Here is a 23,301-nt window from a genome sequence, read left to right on the forward strand (position 1 = left end):
GCCACCATTCGCGCACATTGACCGGGTCATGTCTACTGACAAATGGAAAGAGGGAGGTTGTCTTACGCTAGTGGACCTATACCCCGACCAACGGTTTATTTCATACCAAGATACAGTGGACACCTTTGGGCTAGGTCCAGGACAATTTTTACAATATGCCAAAATAGCAGCGACGGCGCGACATCTGTGGCCCACTTTCCGGACGCCCCTGGCCACACGCACACCTTAGTCACCCTGATAGCAATGGCGGGAGGGCGGAACCTGGTTACTCCCCTGTACAGGGCACTTAGGGAGGATAGACAATGCACTTGCAGTAGAAAATAGGTGGCAGGCGGTGAGCCCCCAAGAGATCACGCCACGAGACTGGGAGAAGATCCATAAAGGGGTCCGTAAAGTAGCGGTCTCTAAGTGATTCAAACGGATTCAGTTTAATGTGATACACATGACCTACCTTTCTCCTAGGCGCCTCCATGTCATTGATAGCACAAGAGACCCACGGTGCCCGAGGTGCCAGTACGACCCGGCAGATTTCCCACATATGGTTTGGGCATGTCCTATTATACAGACGTACTGGACAACTGTCCTAGAAGACCTGCATAGAATAACGGGATGGGAGGTGGCCCTTGAATTGCGTACGTGACTCCTGGGACTTCTGCCCCGGGACCCGAAACGCAAAACTAGCGAAAAATTCCTGATATTGGGACTTGTTATAGCTCGAAGGTGGATAGCAATCCACTGCCTGTCACAGACTGGGCCCCTGGTGATGAACTGGAAAGCGGATCTGAGGGAGTGGGCACTGGCAGAGGAGGGACACATGCGCAACACAAGTAGGGATGCCAAACTCCCAGAGGTATTACAGGCCTGGGGGTTGAAGATCCTGGAGATAGGGGGGAGGGCACCGGATTCTGCACAAACTGCGTCCTATTCCGATAGCCCCGAGAGGACTGCATCCCCTAGACAGGAGGAGGGACGGGAGGTCATCCCTATTTTAGATGATGTGAGGAGATCCTTTGACTGAATGGGTCCGGTAGGGAGGGAGGGTACTGGGAGGGTGAAGGGGGGTTTCTGGTTACATTGTTCATGTGATTGGGACGGCCATTGACTGCACCACTTGCTGCTTTCCTGTGAGCCAACGCTGGGGCTTGGCTCGGACTACAGGTTGCCGGGGAGATTGATGGCGGCTTGGCATGCACTTTTTATGATGACAGTAATTCTTTCTTTGAATTTGATTCTTACGCTGCCGGCCTGTGAGAGGTTGTAGGCATCATGCCGTGGTCAAGAATGCAAGTCTTTAATAAAGATTTTTGAAACTTAAAAAAATAAAAAAATCTCAGAGGCAGTGTGTAAAGCATTTGTGAACACATACAGTAATACAGTGAAAACCCTACAAATGGACACCACACCAATTTAGTAAAATAAGTAAACTTTATTTAAACCACAAGACCAAAGACGATAAAAAGGCAACATACAATACTCTTAAAAATAGTTACTGTGCAAAATTGCACAAAAACTTGAAAAATACAGTTCCCCTGACTTGGGAGCTCTGTCCAGTGCTACCGCGATACTGAATACGACAGAGTTTAACAATTCTGGCTAACCGCGTCGATACGGTTTAGCAAAACCGTCGAGAGACTTGGAGACAGTACCTTTTGTTGTTACGGCCGACACAATGGCATGAGCCGATCTGGATCAACCGTTGGGGTTGAGATGTGAGATGGAAGCATTGCAGCGGGTAATGTCCCCACGGCTCGGTGCAGGCAGCGGCTCGCTGACCGAGTTGGTGAGACCAAGGCTTGCATTGCAGGGTGAGACGATACTTGATGCGGTGCTGGCAGGTAACGATGCAGCGACGGAGCCGGTTGATGGTCGAATCGGGCAGCAACAGAGTCGATGACGTCCGGCCAGCGTATAGCCAATGGTTGCGGAGTGTGATGCCACCAGGACGCGGTGCAAGTTGCAGCTCGTTGACGGAGTCTGTCAGACCAGGGTTTGCCTTGCGAAACGAGAAGGTGCTCGCTACAGTGCTTTAAGGACACAAAATCCTGCGACGGACTCGATGACAGAGTCAGTTACCATTTTCTTCTCCAGAGACTGTGCCCAGAAGTTTGGTGAGGTCTTTGATGTTCCTGAGACCTTGTGAACAGGGGGCAAGCTCAGATCAAGCCCTTGGAGATCTTCCTCAAACAGGGGACACAGCAAACAGCAAAGTCGCTTCTCATTTCCTGGCAGCAAGTATCCACTGCAGGCCAACCCCAGACAGCAAACAGCACAGGGGCAATATTCCTCTTCAACTTCACTGGCTCTTCTCCTTGGCAAAGGTTCCTCTTGATTCCCAGAAGTGCTCTAAAGTTCTGGGGGTCTGGGCCCCAATACTTATGCTATGAGATCCGTTGTTCTCTGTGGCAGAGAAGCCCTGTGCTTGGTCAAAACCAGTTCTGTCCTCTCTGGTGCAGCTTCCTGGCAGGAGGTGGAGACAGCATTGTCCTTGGCAAACCAGACCCATTCAGGTGAAAGGAAATCTCCTCCCCCTACTCGAAATGCAGCCCAGGTCTATTCAGCCCAGTCCTCACTCATCAGGCTCTCTGGAGCCACTGCTCCTCCCCAGCCCCGGGCATCCAAACACCAGACATGCAATACACAAACCAGGCAGCGGCATACTGGATGGCTAAGCAAGAAAATACCTACTTTCTAAAAGTGATATCTTCAAACACAGAATGTAAAAATCACCCTCACTAAAAGACGCATTTTAACCTTCTGAGTTCAGACATATCAAACTTTATTTTCCAACCTTGTTCCCAGAGGTAGTTATGTTTATAAGATGTTATAAACAAATTCCCCATTCTATCCTATGGGAACAGGTAGCCTTGCAATAGTGAAAAACGAAATTGGCAGTAATTCTCTATCAGGACATGCCACGCACACCAGGGCATGCATTACCTTTCACATATACTGCACCCTGACCATAGGGGTACCTTGGGACTACCTTAGGGGTGACTAACATGTAAGAAAAGGGGAGGATAGTGCCTGGCACGTGGGTACACTTGGTAAATCGACATGGCAGTACTAGACTGCATATAGGCTCTATAATAGCAGGCCAGAGTTACATTCACAGGCAGCTTATGTGGTTGGCACAATCAGTGCTGCACCCCACTAGCTGCATTTGATTTACAGGTCCTGGTCACACACAGTGCACTGAACTAGGGACTGACTAGTTAATCAAATCAGCCAATCATGGAAACACCAATCCATACGAATAATTTACAGGGAGAGCATATGCAGTTTAGCACTGATGAGCAGTGGTAAAGTGCCCAGAGTCATAAAACCAACAAAAACAGGTCTGAAATAGAAGGCCACAAAGCAAAAAATCTGAGGATAAACCCACTGTAAAAGCTAGGTCTAACAAGGGGGATTTACAAACAAAGTTACACTCCAGTACAAATAAGCCTAAAGTGAACCTCCCGCAAGCAGTGTGCCCATTTGTTGCTATTATGACTGGACTGTCCTCTTTGCATAGGAGGCAGACTGAGTCTAATGAGGAGCTAAGCAACAATGTCCTGGACTGGCTAGTACTCCATAGAGGTTTCTCCTTTTTATTTGCTGATGATATTTTGTCGACCCGCAGAGTAGGATGGATTGGGACCTGTCCAGTTGTATCTGTGCGATTGTGTTACTGTTAATTTTAGAAAGGGGCAAGGGGAAACATAACCTTAGTTCCTCTTGGCTTTTTCTATAGACCATATATTGTGTCTCAGCAGTAAGCATGGGCGCAAAATCCGTTCCGCTCGCGGATTTTGCAGATTTTCGGCAAATTCGCAATCTGCGAATTCCCGCAAATTTGCCGAGAATCTGCAAATCCGCGAGCGGAACAAATCCGGGGGGGCAAAAGTTCAAGCTTCAAGCTTGTAACTATTTTAGAATGGCGCCGGCAAGCTGCCAGCGCCATTCTAAAATAGTTACTAAGTTAGCTTCAACAGGAAGCACTAATAGAAGCAGGTGCTCGAGTTTAACTGAATTCGAGCACCTGCTTTATTTTATCTATTAGTGCTTCCTGATGAAGGTAACTTAGTAACTATTTTAGAATGGCGCTGGCAGCTTGCCGGCGCCATTCTAAAATAAAACAGGAGAGGGGCAGAGGGCAGAAGGGCACAACAACGAGTGTGGCAGAGGGCAGAAGGGCACAACAACGAGTGGGGCAGAGGGCAGAAGGGCACAACAACGAGTGGGGCAGAGGGCAGAATGGCACAACAACGAGTGGGGCAGAGGGCAGAAGGGCACAACAACGAGTGGGGCAGAGGGCAGAATGGCACAAAAATGAGTGGGGCAGAGGGCAGAAGGGCACAAAAACGAGTGGGGCAGAGGGCAGAATGGCACAAAAACGAGTGGGGCAGAGGGCAGAAGGGCACAACAACGAGCGGTCTCGCACAAAAAAAAACCAGCGAACACGCAAAGCGCCCCGTGAACACGCAAAGCGCCCCACGAACACGCAAAAATAAAAAATCCGCAAATTCGCGAAAGTTCATGAATTTTGCGGATTGCGAATTCGTAAATCCGCAAATTCGCGGATCGCGAATTCGCAAAATTCGCCCATGCTTACTCAGCAGCCATGCAGTCATCGTTCAGCTCTTATACTTCTGAATATATCTGAGATTACTCTGGTGGGCTCCCCCTTGCATCCCCAATGTACCACTTTTAGCTGTGTTACTGCCTGATAATCGTCCCAATATGGAGATTCGTACTCCTATACTTCTTACAAACCACCTTGATGCTCTTTCCAGGGTGGAATGGCTTACAGATCAAACTCTAGAGGGCAACTTAGCTCTTTCCCCATCTCCTCAGGAAACTGTTGTTAGATTGGGTGATAGGGCTCGTATATAGGGTCCCGCGAACATTAATATGGGTAGCTCCTTCTCTTTGTTGAGTTGTAACATCGCTGTTTTAAAAGATAAGGTTATGAATCCTGCCTGGTTACATTTGGTTGCAAAATATGAAAATGTGGATTTACAAGAATCATGGGACACCACATATCTTTCCTGCCCCAGGTTTGCATGCTATTCTTGCCCCAGGTCTTCTATTCCTTACATATGTTCCAGGCACAGCTTGGGTTATGCACTTTAGTGCAATTTATAACTTGGTGGAAGATGAATCCTTGAGGGAACCATTGAGGGTCAAACTATCCCATTCACCAGTTATGTATGCTACTTTTCAGGAAGTTATGACAGCTAATAGTTAAAGCTCGAAAGGTAAACCCCGGAGTCGAAAGGGGTCCCCATGGATCGAATAAAGTGCAACATGGATCTTTCGGGCCCTTGATAACAAACGTGTTTAATAACTCTTCAAGCAGTAAGACTCCTACCTCCTGGTCCCTCTCCACAATACTTTCCAATTTTAAAAAGGAGGATTGTCAGTCACTGAAATGTTATCATCCTATTTCCCTCATTAACAGCACAGTTAAGGTCATTGGGCGGGTGATATTCAATCCCTTGAAGCTGTGGGCAAACTCTACCGACATCTTGTGTCCCTTTCAATCTGATTTCCGATAGGAGCTGGGTACAGTGGAACAGTGTTTAAACCTGAACTTGATTATCAGTAAATACACAATTGCTAAGTGCTGTCCGCTGTAACTTGCCTTTATGGATTTGTCAACAGCTTTTGACTGCATTAATAGATCCAAACCTTTGACTGTTGTTAATGGACTTAGGTGTACATCTGTCATTGGTTAACTTCCTGCATACATTATATGAAAACCTGGGAGCAAAGGTTCGATATGGCCTCGCGGGAGAACTGTCCAAAACTTTTACCTTTGCCTGCAGGGTGCGGCCGCGGCGGGCTCTTGCACAGACTGGTGCGTGCCTTGTCATTTGGCTGTGTACCGTGCACCCGGCCGATCCGGCCCCAGGCAGCACAAAGTTTTCTTGCCGGGCTCAGACTAGTAAGAGTTAAAGAAAAGAGCTCAGTGCCTTGATGCTCTGCTACAATGTAACAAATCTGCAGTGACTCGTTGCGTGTACAGATGGGCAGCTCTGTGGCGCCACCGGGGTCGGATGTGACCTCACGTCCGTTCTGGAACTGAAAGAGTGAGTCTGGAGAAGAAATGGCGGGGCCGGGGTCGGACTAGATGTGCCGCCTGTGTCGTCGGTCCGACCAATGACTGGTCAGCATCATGGCCGCGCGGCGCGGCATCATGTTAGTGAGCTTGAGGGCGAGGCATGAATGATCATCGCCGGGTCTGCTGGCATTCCGTCCGCTGCGGCCGCCGGACCAGGCCCCTGCGCACAGAGTCTTACATGTCATGTAAGTTGTGAGTTTCATTTTAGTATAAATTAAACCCGAATTTATTTGGAGCCTATCTGTACTCACTGTACACAGGATTCCGGCATTCCTGCAGTTTTACTTTAGCTCATTTTCCTAGCCGAGCAGCTATAGCACGAGGAGATAAAAGTAGGAGTAGTCTCCTGTGGGCAATGATGGCAGGAGGGAGGCACAATGTTGCCTTCGCTGTGCTTCAGGGAGCCGATGGAAAGGAGGCCGCAGTCAGACCTCAGCTGTGGGCCGATCTGCACCAGCCGTGTTGTATCGGGGCAGATGCTGCAAGAAGCATTCGCAGGCAGCAATGCCATTCGCCCCCCAGGTGAGTGAGTCCTACGTGGTATGAGAGGGGGTGGGGTGGGTTGCACTCGCTGGCTGTCCAGCAGGGTTGGCGGCAGAAGCCGATGATTCAAAGCGTAACCCGATAGCTCCATAGTGCGGTGAGTGGTGTTCGCTGCAGGCAGGCCGCAGGCACAATGAGAATAGCAGCCGAGGGTTCCAGTACAGTACTGCAATGTGGGGCACACTTCTGGTGCTTGAGTGTCTCTAGCATATATTGCAGTATTATACCTCTAATTGTACTGTGTACTCTTTTGTAACCTGCACACACGTCACTTTTTCCTCCTGTAATGCAGTTTGCTGCCTCATGTATTTTTGTTTGCTCACAATTGTCACTTTACCTCGTAACTTAACGTCTGCTTTTGTAATTTGTTCACTTGTAATTTTCTCCTCATGTATCATTACTGGTCCTATTGTGAAGCGCTCTGACGCTTCAGGTAAAGTCCGCGCTATATACAAACCGCATGAATAAATAAATAAAGCAATAGCCTCTGCCTCACTTGCGGCCCCTGTCGCCATGAGGTCTCCGAGGCGTTGCCGAGCAGTGCCTGCTTCCCTTGATGTAACAGGGCTGTCAGGGCAGCCAAGAAGTGAGGTGGACCGGCATCGACTTAATCCCACGGTGCAGATGGGATCCGATAGCATGTGAATCAAGCATTTAGCATGCAGGGCCACCAGAGTTTACGGACAGTCTTTTAAAGCATTATCAACCAAATTCTATAATCACTCAAAACTTGAAACACAGACAGAAGACACACCAAATATTCTTTAAGTTCTCCAGCATTACTCCGTCATGAATACAGAGCAAAATAAATGAAATTACAAAATCCACCGTGGGAATATCCGCCTGAATTTCAACCTGGGCTTCCCTGGTCACTTTGATGAATACGTTGTGTAGCTAACGAGCCAATACATCATTTTAATTAGGTCTGCCTACTGAAGTTCCAAACTTTCTCAAGGTTATGTATCTCTGCAAAGTTTTGGTCAGGCAGCCAGCCTGCCACTGACTTCAGTAGTGTTGTTTTACCTTTGTCAGGTTACAGGAGGGAGCACTAGTGTTAGTGCCCTTCCATTTCTGGTGCTCTGCAGCAGTTTCAAGAACTTCTTGGAGTTTCTTGTTGCTCAAATGGCTATAATTTCTCATATTTATAAGTTTCTCTCGTTGTCATTGCATGATTTTGCTTGCCAGAAAGTGTCACTCATAGTCGTTGAAATGTCACTCATAATTTCACTGAAATTATGAAAAAGTCACACATGGCAATCTGAAACCTTGGCAGCTATGTACAGATAATAGTATTTAGGGAATATTCTCCACTTCCAGCTAATCTAGTCTCACTTGGACCCACTCTTCGTTCTGTAAACCCTGTTACCCATTGCCATACTGATTGGAAATGGATGGAAATAGTAGATGATAGAAAACATTCCCTTTAGTAAATTACACTGTTGCTGTTTTTCCGTGATGCAGTTGAATTGCTGAGCTGTATTCTCCTGGTATTTTCACTCCTGGAATTCTATAGAAACCCCACCACTTTTATATATTAGCAGCTTGCCAGTGGTTGCAATTAACATCCTGTGATTCTGGGCTAATCATTTGATCTCACAGTGCCTATAAAAAACAAAACAACCATTGGCATAGCCAATAGGTCACGTATTTCGCCAGAGCTATTGGCTTTGCCAATGACCGTGTCATGTATGTGCATGTAACTTGCATGATCGAGGTAACTGTTAGCAGCAATACTACGTGTCTCTCGGAGACTCGGACATCTTTCAAGTGCGCACCGTCCTTTTTCCCCAGCAAAGGAGGGGGCGGCAATCTGAGGGGTAGCCCCGGGCGCCACAAGCTCTAGCTACGCCCCTGCTGTGTCCTGACATGGTTCAAGCCCCTGGTGACATTCTGATGATTTCCCAAGTACCAGTACCAACGGTGCTTTACGAAGATGATGCAGTACTTATGGCACGAACAGCAGGGGCTCTTTGTCTGCTGACAGAATCTTTTATATCTTTTATGAGTAACTTAGCCGTGGGTACAAACTATGGGAAATTGCACATAATGGCGTGTAGGTCAGGGAATAAAAACAAATCCACTTTAAGTGGGAAGGGACAAATGCTGGGTTGGGTGAATGATTTCAACAATCTGGGGCTGTTTTTAATCATTCTGGTTCCTGGCACCTGCAGATTAACCTTTCATGACAGATAATAAGCATGGCAGCGGGTGGATTATTTAATCTAACCCAGGCAGTAGGTAGGAGGACAGTTTCCCCCTTTTTAAATATTTCTAATTTCCAGTGTGCATCTGCGGCACTATATGGAGCTGGGATATGGGGTTATCAGGATGTTACCACCTTGCAGACAGAAAACCCATATCTGTAGGCAGCTCTTTTGCCTGGCCTCCACAAGCTCACATTTTATTATTCACTCAGAGCTTAATATCCAGTATATCTCTGATAAAGTTGTTAGTGGCCCTTTTACTCTGGGTCAGTGTGTGGGCCAACTCTGAGACTAGTCTGACCAGAGACATCATTACTGTCTGCCACAAATTGGACAAAGGACTTTCAATCCCCTGATTGGCTTACGTAAAAAAAAACTTTAAATCACTATACCTACAAGATTTTTTGATGCACCTATCACTTTCAAAAAAGGTGATAAGATGATGGTAAAGCGCCACATTTTAGAGTTCTGTCACTCCCAGAGGTTACATATTGAGTCAAGCAAAAGTATTGTTAGGGAGTATCTCACCTTCTTTGCACCTGAGGTGCTAGTGCATTACTTTGTAAACTTGATGGGAGAGATCTGTATTGTTCCGCTTTAGGGCCGGTACGGTATACAGATTTTGAACTTTTCAGGCACTTTTTGCTCCTAGGGTTGCCGGTACCAGTTTGTCCCTGATCAGACCATGATACCCTTTATGTTTTTCTGCAAATTTATAAAATGTATTTTATATTATTTATCAAAACAATTCTAAAAACCCCTAAGGATAAGCAAGTTCAGGGATACTCTGTTTTTTCTCCAATTTTTAAATTGTTATGATGTCTGTAACAGTGTTTGCCCTTTTCTTAAAGCAGAGGTGAGTTGCAGAAAAACCGATGGATGGCTAGGTGCAATAAGAATCTTTATTATTTTAATGATACTGATTGTGGGAAGTGCTTTGAGATGGCTATGTTTACTCTAGGGGGACTGTGATAGGAGATGACCCTCGTTTAGTGCAATTGATGGATTTTTACTGCTGTTTGTTAATGCTGATTTGTTATTATAAATTATCTTATTTGTATGTATTATAGGTTTGTTTTTATCTCTGGATCCTTTATGGCCATTTTTCTGTGCCAAATAAAGGATTTTGCATTTGAATTTGAATCAGTATCCTTTGTCTCTTCACAATGTGTCCCTACCATACACTGATCCCTATCAAGTAGTGTCAGCCTCTCCCTCATCTACCACTACGGCGGTAAGCCCCCTGCTTTCCCACCACCACACTAGCTGTCCTCTTTTCCAATCTTCACCCAGCTCCCGCCAACACCTGAGTTATTCCATTTTCACAGGGCTGCATGCCCACCTCCAGCACTGGAGATTTTCACTGTTTAGATCTCACACCAAATACCCCACCCCACCTTCTATATTCCTACCTCACTTCCTTGTACATATGAGGTTGGTTGCTCTGAGCAAGTTTCCAGTAAATGACTGACATGATTTTGGACCAGGAATGACCTGCCCATGTGACATCTCCCCTCGGGAAATCCTGGTTTGCAGCAGCAATGTGTGGCTTTATCTCTAAAAGACAAATTGTTATTCAAAAGGATTTCACAAGGAGAAATCCATGTGAATACGGACACTCAAGTAACCATAGTTATTATGGCTGTTGTTGGTAAAACTTCATAACTATTCTTAATTATTTTCCTATCTACTGTCATATGTGAGCAACACAGTATCATTCCCGTGATACAAAGGAGAGGTACTAACAAAGATGATGAAACTGAAGTATTTTGCAAATCAGCAACGTAATAATTTAAAAGGCGTTTGGCCCTTATGTCGCAACTTACATGAATGGAAAGGTTGTGAAAAAATCGATGACCATTTTTGTTTCGGAAGAGCAAATAAAATAAAAAAAACTTATTGAAAAAGCCAGCAAAAGGTCTAACAGGATGTTCAATGAACTTTGACTTTTGAAATGCACCAACAGACCTCGAAATAATTTGTCTTTTAGAGATTTATGAAAATAGTGTTCTAATAGAGCTCCTGTCTACCCCCCTTTTTTGTGTTTAATTGGTGTGTTTAGTTCTGCCTGAGTGAAGTCGAAAAACGTTGTCTGACTTTGCAAAGGGCAATGTTCTTATCTTTGTTCGACTTCACAGAAAAGATTGCTTCCATCCACTAAACATAACATAATACAACAATATAACATAACATAGCACAACACTCTCTTTACAATGCATTACACAATTGTGCCTTTTGAAATGGATAAGCCACAGTTCAAGTTGTTCACTAACTTACTGGAAGTAGTAACTCCCTCAACCTCTGCAACTGTGATTCCAGCTGTTTGTTGTGGTCTTCCAGGATCTGCATTCGAGTCTCTAGCCGGGTCTTGTGCTGCCGGAGGATTCTTGCCTCAGCAAGGAGCTCATCATTTTGAACCTCACTCCCTGCTTCATGAGCTCGCTCGGCTAATGTTGGAGACTCTACCGCCTCATCGTGCTGCCACTTTAAACGTTTCAGCTCCCCCTGCAGAATCCTAACAAAAAAAATCCAACCAGTCCAATCATTTAATATCATTTTGATCACTACATACCAAAGCATTTACATAATTCAAAGTACATTGAATCTTAATTCTTTATAAAATGATTACAATCGCTCTATTACAAAATCAGCATGTAACCTAAAAAATAAGATCTAGGTGTGTCCAGAAGGAAGGCAACTCCTTAAACCCTCCTGAACTAACAGAAGTGTAGTTTATTTATGTAGAGTTAAGTTCCGAGCTCTAGACACTACACTTAAGAAGGCTACATTTCAGAACGTGCAGTCATAGAGAACACTGAGGGCCTCATTTATGAGAAGTGTTGCATCGCTGCGACAAAGCAGGGATGCAACACTTCTCATTACGCACTCCTTGCGACAGCATCGATGTGTCATATTTATTGTATGACGCATCATGTTGCAAGGAATGACAGATATGTCAGTATTACTGACATATCTGTCCGCACAAAACTGACGCATGGCTGAAGTGTGTCACATAAGTGAAGCAACTGCAGCAAGGATAGAAAAGCCAGGCAATAAAAATGCGCTGCCCGTGAGTCACAAAAAGTGACATACTGGCAGTGCAAGGGGCTTGTAAATCTGCCCCAAGGTATACATGTATTATGTACGTGTACATATAATGCTTGAAATAAATTGTAAGTTACAAAGTATTACTCTTTGAGTTAAAGAATGGTGGCTGATTCATCATACTTTCACGCAACGCAATGCAGCACGACAACTTGCTGCGCTGCGTTGCGTAAAAGGGAGAGGGCATGAATGCACCTTATTTGCTGATATAGGCAGCTATCCCGCACTCTGCCTATGCTGGTGCCCAGTGTACTGCTTTGTGCCAAAACAGTCACCTTTGCACCGTGGTGCAAGGGTGCCGCCATTGTAGGCAGAATTGTTTTTGTGCAGGAAAGGGCAACCTCCTGCACAAACACGATCCTCAGATGCTTTTTCCTCATCTTAAGTGTGCTGTAGAATGCAGCACACTTAGAAAGAGGAAACAACAAGGAGAAATAAATATATTTTTCCTTGTTCTGCCTCTGGGTAGAAGGTGTACAATTCTGACGCATTCTAGGTCTACCAGGGTTGACAAATCTAGGACTGTGTCAGAATGTACAGGTGGATGCATGGGAACACCCACACACCCCCATGTAATGCCCCCACTATGAAGTGTAATGCAAGGCAGTGACTTGGGCTGCCTTGCGTTACACCAGATTTACCAAGCCACACAGGTTAGTATTGCGTAGCTTGATAAATCCGAACCTAGGTTTTACATTGCCCTGCCACGCATTGCATGGTGCAAGGGTGACACAAAACTATGATAAATCAAGCCCTGTGTCTTTAAAATGAATCCAACTGGAATACTGTTATCATCCCGTTACTTTCACTGTACCTGTTCTCGTGCTCTAAATGTGCCAGAACTGTTTCCAGGTCCCCCTTGTGCTCTTTGTTGAGTGGTACTTGAACCAGCTGCCCACTGGAAGGTTCTCTGTCTGTGATAGGGCTGGAGTGTCGGAGAAGGTACTGATCATCATCCCTTAGCATGAAGAAACACAGTAACCATGATTATTGTGATGCATACTCTCTTTATTATGTAGAATGTTTTGTAAGGAATGTTATAGGAAGTTGGTAAGGGAGTAGGAATGTGTCACACACAGGTTGGCAACTTACAAATGCCAAAAGTGCAATGTGATGTAGGAGTACACAGTAAATCACTAAAATGCCATAGGGGAGTCATTATTACATGGGAACATATAGGTTATGGAATGCATCCCACACATAGTTCCTCAGATACCTGAGGCTGTAAGAACCTCCTCAGCCACAAATAAATGCTGGAAAATATGTGAGAATCCAAGAAGCTTCTCCTATGCAGCACTGCAGATATGTGTAGACATAAGGAACTATTCAGGTACAGCAACACAGTCAAGCTATATCAGGATGGGTTTCTCAAACACAGGAATTTGATGTGTATGAATGTGGGAAGCTCTTCACATACTGCATTGTATGGGAATAGAAACAACCACTAGCAAAGTCACTAGGTCTGGCTTTAATATGCCAATGTTTGTAAACACAGGCATTCACATTGTTTTTAGATGGGTTGCATGCACATTTGCAGTTTACCACATTAAAGCCTATACTTTTGGCATGGCCAAGGCTGGGGAAAAAAAGTAGGAAAAAGGATGGCTCTCTGTAGAGAATGCATATAGGAGAAATCAATGTGGAAAATAGTGTAATGATTGCGCTTATTTTACAAATGAAAAATAGTCCCTCGTGCATAACAATGAAAGTACTATCCTGAAGATGGAATGATACACCAAACAGTCAATAGGAGGAGGCAAGAGAGTAAGTTTTCTCTGGGTGGAGCCAAAGCCCACAATCAATGTATATTTTAAAACACTGATAACAATATGTTGTGCAGACAGCTGTGGTTTCAAGCCAGACTTAAACAATTCACTAGCCGCAGACATGTGAGACTCAGACATGACACGAGAGGCGGCGACATTCAGAGTTGAAAAGTCCTTCACACAAAGCGGAGCATGAATTTGTGAGGATATAAAACATTACTCACGCACAAAACTACAGATCAATAGATGGAGAGGACTGGCACAAAGCCCCCTCTATGAATACATTTATTTTTTATATTTTTTTATTACATAAGGCTGGCAAGACTGTCTCTAGGCCAGACCTAAAAAGAACTGGGACTGAAGATCTGTCTAGTTTATGCATAATGAATAGTCAATCAACTGCACATGAACTGTCGTTAGAGGAAAATCATTTCACCACCTGCGTAGTGTACACTCCTATGCACAAAAGCAAATACTCACATGCTATCATCTGGAGACAAGCCATCACCGTAAAAGAAACAATTTTGGTTTTCCATTTCAGCAAGCCTGTGGAACAAAGGAAATAGAACCACACAGTGATGTGAGTTACATCCCCATGTTTACATAGTGGAATATTTCTGTTACGTCATTAGAATAAATCACCAAAGAAGCACCCCATGCCTTTGCCACTAAGGTGGTTATGTTCCAAACACATGCATGTAAAATAGGGTCATACATATTTAATTGGATTCATTTAGACCACCCCATATTCAGAAGCAAGTTGTGACAGCACTGAACAGAATAGAGCAAACATAAGAGTCCTGAGTGTGTAGATACCATACCTGATTAAGCTAGAAAAAACAGGAATTAAGAAGGACATTCCTGGTGGCAGGAACCAGTCTCATAAATGCCACTAGTAGTAATACAAGATGGCACCTGTAAAAGTCAGCAGTTTTCTCATAAGCTATTTATCAGGCAAAGAACTACACAATATGCTTGAAGCTGGCTTATGTCATGATGAATTAAGTGGTAAAAACCCTTATACAGATCACAGGGACACTTCAAGTCAACAGCAAGAAGATCCATCCATATTTGATACTTAAAGCTTTATAAATGCTGTGTGAAAAGGGCCTAAGAGTGTACATATTTGCAAAGTAATTAAGGGGAAGCTCTTGTAATGCTTCAATTACTTAATGGCAATTCAATTACTTCAAGTACTATCTTCCTCATTCCAGTCACTGGGAAGTGCTGTCCTCCAATAGGCATTCTGATATCCTTTATCTCGTTTATAAACACGAAAGAAGGCTTTACATCCATCACCTGGAAGATGAAGGCCCTCCCACCTAAACATCCTGCATGTAAATAGTCTCCTGCATCAATCTAACAAACTTGCCACACATTTCCGCAAAGTCTTACCGTTTGTCTCTTGGGAGATGTTCAATAAACTGCTGCATGGATTCCCACAGAGCCATGTCATGCCTACCTAAAATGGAGGTTAAACTCACTGCTTTATTCGTGGTTGCTGCTGCACTGCAAACCTTCCGACCCATGGAGTGTAACCTCTGACTCTCTTTATCAGGAGGAACTTTTGAAGTAGGAGTAGTGGTGTGGTGTTTCTTTGCAGCTACTGCAATGACAGTGAAGCCTGGGCGGAGCTGGCTTGCCAGAGGCTGGTGTCAAGAAGAGGTCCATAGCCAGTTCTAAAAGTCTTCGCACTAGTGGCAGCAAACGTCTTGATGCTGACCTATTTTGAAGGGTTTCAAAGATTATTGATGTTGGTGGTGTTGGAGTTGACATTGAAATGTTACGTTTTGCCGCTCTATTCACCATGACCTCTTGAAAAGTGTTGATATCATCCACTGGTGATATGTGTGGAGGAGGGGAGTCTGAAAGTGTGGGAGCGTATCGTTCTATAGCAGTGGATGATGTCTCAGCAGTGTGTCTGGATCTAGACCGAAATCGTTGTGACTGGTAAAGTTGATGGAAGTGCCTGGATGATGGAGAGCCTTGAGCTGTGACGGTGGCGCTAGAATGATGGCGCCATTCAGACTGAGGTGTAGGCTTTGGTGTGGTAGCAACTGGTGCTGGTGGTGCGGGAGGCAGAGGTGGAGGAGGAGGAGGTGTTAGAGGAGGCGGAGATGACACTGGCAGAGGAGAACATGGTATGTCCCTTGAAGGGGAGTATGTTCTTGAAAACTCTGAATCTGGAGAGGAATTGATACATCTCCTCTTCCTTCTTGACTCCTGTAGTATTTAGGATGCTGTGAGGGTTCTCGACGTTGACTAGTCTCGACGTCTCTACGTCGATCTGCTTGTTGACGATGATCGTTGTGCCACCTCAACGTCAGTTTGGACATCAATGTGGATTTTCAGCAGTGCCTCAACATCAATCAGGATCTCAGTGGCGAACGTCATGGTGGCCCCGTAGTCGATGGCCTCCTTGACATCGAACGAGGTCTGCATGTTGACAGAGTTGTTATCGATGTCGATATCCCTTGTCTTAACGCTGGCCTCCGGCTCTTCTTTGACAACAAGCTATGAATAGAAGGTGAACAGGTCGGCACCATACCTCTCCTCCACGCCGATCCTTTCAACGTCGACCAGGACTGATTGCATTTTCAGCTATTTTCGTCCTGGCACACCCTCCAGAGACAGATGACAGAGCGTGGTTGAGGTCTGTCCCTCTCCTCTCCTTGAGGTCCCATCTTCAGACTAATGACAGCCTATGGGGCTACACTGTCCTGCTCTCCTTCATCTCTTTTTTTTAATTTTTTTTTTATTTTTTAAGATGGTACATAAATGGACAAATTTCAACAATGATTACATACATGATAAGAATTTGATAAATATTTGAAATATTTACATACATTTTTAATTACATCTTATTAGCGGGAGCGAGGAAAATAAATAGATAAGGGGGGTTAGAAATCAGTTTCAATTAATTGGAGACGAACAAAATGTATCCATTTCTATCTGTTCTCCAATTAGTTACAGGAGCCCATAGGCGTATACCCTCCTTACGCTGCCTCATGCTTTTATATTCATAGAGGCAGGATTCTAAGTTATGAATTCCTAACAATCTCGAGAGCCACATCTGAAAGGATGGAGGGTTCGTATCTTTCCACGCTGCAGAAATAAAAATTCTAAGTACAGCAACAGATAAAAACATTAGATCTCTTTCAGCCTCGCCTAAACCCAACTTAGAGTCCGTACCCAGTAAAATTAAGGTAGGGGATAGGTCGATGGACTGACCTAGCAGCCCCTCCATAAATTTCATTATTTCTTTTTTAACATTTTCCAACTGTTTGCAGGAAGAAAACATATGTATAATGTCAGCCTGACTTTCATTACATCTGGGACAATTATCATTTTCGCTTAGACCCCAGGCAAATATCTTCGCAGGTGTATGGTAAAGATTAAAGATAGTCTTGTAGTGTTGTGCGCGAAGGTTTGATGCCCGGAATATTTTTTTATTCAATACGAGAGCAAGATCCAGATCGACATCAGGATCTCCTAATTATGTCGCCCAGTTAGACTCAACCTTCTCAATATCATCCGGGATTTGGTCCAATAAGCAATTATAAAAGATCTTAATCTTCCTACAACCTCTATTTAATAACTCAATCAGTGGAAAATCTGCTGTATATGAAATCTGTGGCCTGACTGCCTTAATTGCCCTGGTAACTTGACCATAAACCAGCCATTGACTGTCTGGAATACCAAATCTTTCCTGCAACATTTCGAACCCCAGAATTTCACCTTCTTCCATTACATCTCCCAAGGATCTAAGCCCCAGCCTTTTCCACATCTGCAAATTATTATAATTTTTTAGTTGAGGAAAGAGAGATGAGTTATACAGTTGCAAATAGGAATTGATTTTCGGGATATTAAACATTTTCATAATTGCTTTCCAAACCTTCCATGCGCCAATCAGTGTCTTCAATCTTGTTTTTTTATAAAAGCTTCGTTCCAATTCACACTGAAATACATTTATAGTCTTTTCACCCAATAGCATCCTATATATCTGGGGCGGACATTGTTGATCTACAAACCCAGGTGTTATATCAGGTACAGATGTAGAGTAGTCATTTGGGTTAGCAAGCAGGCCCAATGATATAACTTTAGATTCGGCAATCCCATCCCACCCCTTTCTCTGGGCAGTGCCATTAAGTTTGTAGATCGCCTTACCCTGCCATATTGCCATATAAATCTGATAAACATAGATTCAAGTTGTTTCATGATCCTGTCCTCTATTGCTAAAGGGATGGCCCGAAATAGGTAGAGAACTCTGGGGAACATAGACATTTTAACTGCATTTACCCTTCCTACTAATGAGAGGTGTAGCACATCTATTCTTTTTAATTCCTTCTCAATATCCTTAATAAGTGGCAGATAATTCTCGCTTACAATTTTCTCAACATTGGCATTAATTTTTACCACTAAATATATGGCAGAGTCGACGAATCTATAGTCAGTTTTGGCTATATTTTTTGAACAAATAACCTGCGTTTTTGTTTCATTTAAAAGATAGCCTGACTCTTCCCCAAACAGTTTTGCCATCTGAATTAGAATAGGAAGAGTTGGTTGTGGATTATTTGTTAACACTGCAAGATCATCAGCGTAGGCCAGTATTTTACTTGAATAACCATTGCATATCACTGGAGCTATCTCTGGGCAGACAAGAATACACTGTATAAGGGGGTCAATAGACAGCGCGAATAGAATAGGGGAACAGGGACAGCCTTGCCGAGTCCCTCTTTTTATATGTATAACCCCTGATTTCTCGCCCATTGCTGTTACCTTAGCTGTTGGTTCTACATACATGGCTTTAAGGGCCCCTATAATATTGGGACCAAATCCCCTCGCCTCTAAAATAGCCCAGAGAAAGCTCCAGTCCACACGATCAAACGTCTTCTCTGCGTCGAGCAGGATCATAGCGACGTCCCCCCCACGGCAGCCTGGGCATCAAACAAAGATATTGCCCTACAGGTATGATCCGTTGTACCCCGACCGGGGACAAACCCATGTTGCCATGGGGATACTAGACCGCCAATGACCCTACCCAACCTCTTTGCCAGAATTTTAGAATAAAGCTTAGTATCGGAATTTATTAGTGAAATGGGTCGGTAGGACCCCACCTTTTCCGCTGGTTTCCCCTTTTTATGGAAGATTGCTATATTTGTTTCTTTCCAAGAGGCGGGTGTTGATCCTGTACACAAAACCCCATTAAACAAATCTACCAGAAGTGGAGTGATTTCGGCTTCTATTGTTTTACCGACTTCTAAAGGTATCCCATCGGGACCTGAAGCTTTACCTGAGGCCAATTCCCGCAACACAGCTGTTACTTCTAATAATGTAATTTCTTCTTCCAATTTTTTTTGACTGAGTCTTCTAAAAGTGGGCCCGATCTCGTATTCCTTCCCCTGGTTTCTTAGTAGGTTCTTCCTGGTCATACAGTTGCTGATAAAATTTCTCAAATACTCTTAAAATGTCCTTACTTTCTGTATACCTGATCTCACCCTCTTCTATACATACAATAGTGTTTCTTGTTTTTTCCTGCCTTAACCTGAGGGCAAGTGCTCTCCCTGCCTGCTCACCGGTCTCATATCTGTTAACCCTATTTGATTGGTATTCTCCTGTGACTTTCGTAGTTACTTCTTTCTGGAGTGCGGCTTTAATTGTCAGTAAAGCTTCCTGACTTGCAGTGGTATTAACCCCTTTGATTATATCAGTCATATGTTGCTCTTCTACTTTTACTAACGCTTTCATTAAACCCTCAATCTTATTTCTATCTTCCTTTCTTAATCTTGCTGAACAGCTAATAGTTTCACCCCTCAATGCTGCCTTAAAAGTTTCCCAGACTGTGTTTCTAGACGCACTGTACCTATTTGCTGCAAAGAATTGTGGGACCCAATTTTTCAGATGATCTATAAATCTTTTATCACTAAGGAGCTTTTTCTCAAAGGACCAGGAATTGCTTTTTCTTTCCCTCTGACCTATACTATATGAAAGAATTAATGGGTTATGGTCAGACACCACTTTAGGAAGTTTAAGTATGTCAACTTTCGATAACTCAGAGGACGAGATCAGGAAGTAATCTAATTTCGTGTATTTTTGGGCAGGATTAGAAAAGTATGTGTAACCAAAATCCAAGGTGTTTTTGGCCCCCCATAAATCAAGCATCCCATGAGAGCTCAGAAGAGATTGAATAGATTGAAAGACCTTGGGTTTCCGATCTGCATATGGTTCAGATCCGACCCAATCAGCCGAAATATTAAAATCCCCCGCTATTATCAACGGAGTAGCCCAACCCACAAGTTCTGCTCTCCTTCATCTCTGTGTGCTACCAAAAAAGGATTTGTGAAAGATATTTATGCTGTTATACTAAACCATCATGAAATTATACATATAGATCATTCTCCTGGCCCCCTTTTTAAGTACTAAATGAAGAATTGGGCCATTGTAGTCTAGTCTTATAGGCTGCATAACATTGCTTCTTAAGTGACTCTGCAGGACTTTCGGAAGAAACCCAAACATCAACACTCAAGAAGATATATTGTGGAAAAGTGCTCTGGGTTCCTGCACGTGGGTGGGACTATTCAATGCTTATGACTACAAATGGAAATCCTCCAAGAAGAGAATAAAAGTTATATATTCAATTAATTTGAAACTTTATCTTTCTTTAACAAGGTTTAAATGTTTCATTTACTTTTTTTAATTAACTTTTCTGATACAATTTTGTTAATCTGTAATTATTAACATTTTTGTCACTTATAAATATAATTCTAAATGTTGAACTAATTTATTTACCCTTAATTCCTATTGGATCTTTTGTCAGTTCCTTGCCTCATTTGTAATCTATGGGAGTGTGCTGCAGAACCAGTGGCTAGCTTGCTCAAGCGCTGCCAGATAAACATTTGAGCCTGTTCTGACACTTTTAGGATTACAGTAACTTTACTAATGTATTTTGAGAATTACAATTATCTTACTCTTTTGTGTTCACTAAACTCCCCCTTTTAGTAGTAATTATTCCCCCTGTTTTCTTACCACTTTCCCAGTCCCTCCCACATTTACTAGTAATTCTCATAATCACCTGAGCAGTGATCTCTGCCACCGCCTTAGAGATCTCTGCATAAAAAAAATAGGAGAGGTGGCCATAGATATGTGACCTGTATTGTGTAGTATGAATAGTACAACTGTAGTACTACTATAGGTTCCACAAAATGCAGTTTGTTAGCCTGGCCCATAATATCTAATGATTTCTAAGTTATGATGCTTTCAGGTTGTCATATTCCGAGGCAAAAGGGGAAATACATTGGGTAACACCAAACTCAATCCTGGGTCAAGGGTCTATGGGTAAGGGTAAAAATATTTTTGAATAATCGGAGATTATCTAAGTAAATGTTTGCGCTCCTACCATGGACGACTCAGATATCTTCATTCATCATGATCATCAAAGTTGTTGCTGCTTTACGGATTCTAGTTCGTTTTTCTAAAATGAAATTCCTGACTCGCTCATAAGCTGATAGTGTACAACCACCTTTAGATTTCCCAAGAGCTAAAATGCATTATACATTGTAATCAACTTTGCTACATTGGGGGGCCTTGAAGAAGAGCCTTCCCTGTACGTAAAGCAATATGTTGGTATTACTATGGAGATTTAGAGAGAATTGGGTAAGTAATAGGAGAGCCTGCACTGCCTGCTAATTAGTGGCTGACAATAAACTTAAAATCTCTCCTAGCTCACCATTTGTCTCTTAGTGGTAGTGGACTCGCACTAGCGAGGCTTAACTAGGAACAACTGGGTATGTGTGTTTACGCGGAACCAACTGAATTCAAATGGATCAGTTCAATGCTGTTCTTCATCCTTTCTGTTATCATCATGTGTGCTTAGATTTCATGGCATTTAACAGTTGTCCTTGAACCGCGTTATCATATTATTACATCCAAACCTCCTCTTTTTTTATCCCATAGGTGAAAACGCCATGATGGCTCATTAGTGCATAGAATTAAAAACTGCAATTTCGAACAGTTAGAGGCCTCGCATATCTCCATATCCCACACTTAACCATCTAACAAATTTATCACACAAACTATGGAAATATTATTTTCACTCAAAAAACAACATTTGGTTCTCTGCCAGAGGCCTTAGCCAGATAGTGGAGTACAGCAAGTTGAGGTTGGATCACTTACCACTCCACTCTTCTCAAATGTAGCTTCCTCCTCCCTGTCTCTTCTCACTCTGTTAAACTCTTAACTCTGAGCCTTATATCAATTTTTGATTGAGGTTTGCCATCTAACCAGTATTTTAGTGGCCTGTTTGCTATTTTACTAACAAATTAGGTTAAACTAGCAAGACAATCATTAAAATACGGTGTTGGTCCCATTTGAAAGATAAACTTAATGCAACCAATACAAGATAAAAACATGTGAAAACAATGTTAAAGCAGTAAAGACTATAGTTAAATGTTTTTCAATTGAATAACCTAACCTGTAGTTGTACAGTGCACCTTCACGCGTGGGCATCTTGGTGGTGAATAATAGATGTTTATTGTTCCACAACTCAATGGTACTCATTTGATCAACCTCAAAAAGATGAGTGATCCCACTGGGATTTGAGCCTGTAACTATGAGGTCAAACACAGGGCCCTGTAGTGGATGCATTTGTCGACTGAGCCACCAGACCCAGCTAGAGGTGGAATTACTGTGTTAAGAAATACTGTGGGTTTTATACAAACTGCCTTTTGAGTATTGGGAGGGCATTGAAAAAGCTTTGGTAGGTCCATTTCGACGATAACACTGGCATACTTTGGCCAAGATTAATTTTGGATCAAATGGCGAACCCTTTCCTAAAATTCAATCCACACTCGGTGTTCGCCAGGGTTGCCTTTTTTATTTTTTATTTATAACAACAGCATAGACAATTTCCTGCGCTTGCAGGAAAAGATATGCTTCACCTGGGGAAACGTCCAGTTCCACTTCTCTTATATGCAGATGATTCCCTTCCAAATTGTGAGAACAGTGAATGGGATCCAAACTGTTTTAGATGACTTGAGCATTTCTATGAGTGATCTGAGTCTCAAGACTAATTTAAGTAAATAAATCATTCATTATGAAATATGCCAAAAACACCAAATATAAGACACTCCGTAATTTAGGGGTTGAAGTCACCAAAGGGCAAAACTTCACACACTTGGGAATCCTTTTGATTCTGCTACAAACAGGGATTTTTCTTACTTAATCTAAGGGTGCTCCAAATGGATCAGTATTTCGTTTTTCATCAAGACTGGCGCATAAACCAGTGATGGAGATAGCCCACATTTTAAAGAGCAAAGTGTTGCAATAGGGAGTTATGGCACCGGGTTATTTGTGTATGCAATTGTTGAACACCTGCAAAAGGTGGAAAATAGCTTTTGAAGTAGGCTGTTGACTGTCCCACACTCCTACTTTCATGTGTCACCCAGGAGTGGGCTGGGTTATGTGGAAGATTCCATCAAATTAAATTCTTTGCTACTATGGCTGGGGTTTTGGGGGAATCCTGAAGCTAATTTTACTAGATCTATTAGTGTTGGTTGTTTATCTTTCAACAATGTGCCTA

General features: G+C 43.2%; 1 protein-coding gene across 1 annotated transcript in view; it reads right to left on the minus strand.

Annotated features, from left to right (window-relative positions):
* DRP2 (dystrophin related protein 2) overlaps positions 1-23,301 on the minus strand; it is a 547,219-nt gene that overhangs the window by 49,160 nt on the left and 474,758 nt on the right. Inside the window, exons 18-20 of the mRNA XM_078686308.1 lie at positions 14,205-14,270; positions 12,773-12,916; positions 11,131-11,368 (exon numbers count right to left, since the gene is read on the minus strand). Of these exons, the coding sequence (XP_078542434.1) occupies positions 11,131-11,368; positions 12,773-12,916; positions 14,205-14,270 (448 nt within the window). The remainder of the gene's footprint in view (positions 1-11,130; positions 11,369-12,772; positions 12,917-14,204; positions 14,271-23,301) is intronic.

Source organism: Lissotriton helveticus, chromosome 4_1, assembly GCF_964261635.1.
Source record: "Lissotriton helveticus chromosome 4_1, aLisHel1.1, whole genome shotgun sequence".
In the NCBI taxonomy this organism is placed as follows: domain Eukaryota; kingdom Metazoa; phylum Chordata; class Amphibia; order Caudata; family Salamandridae; genus Lissotriton; species Lissotriton helveticus.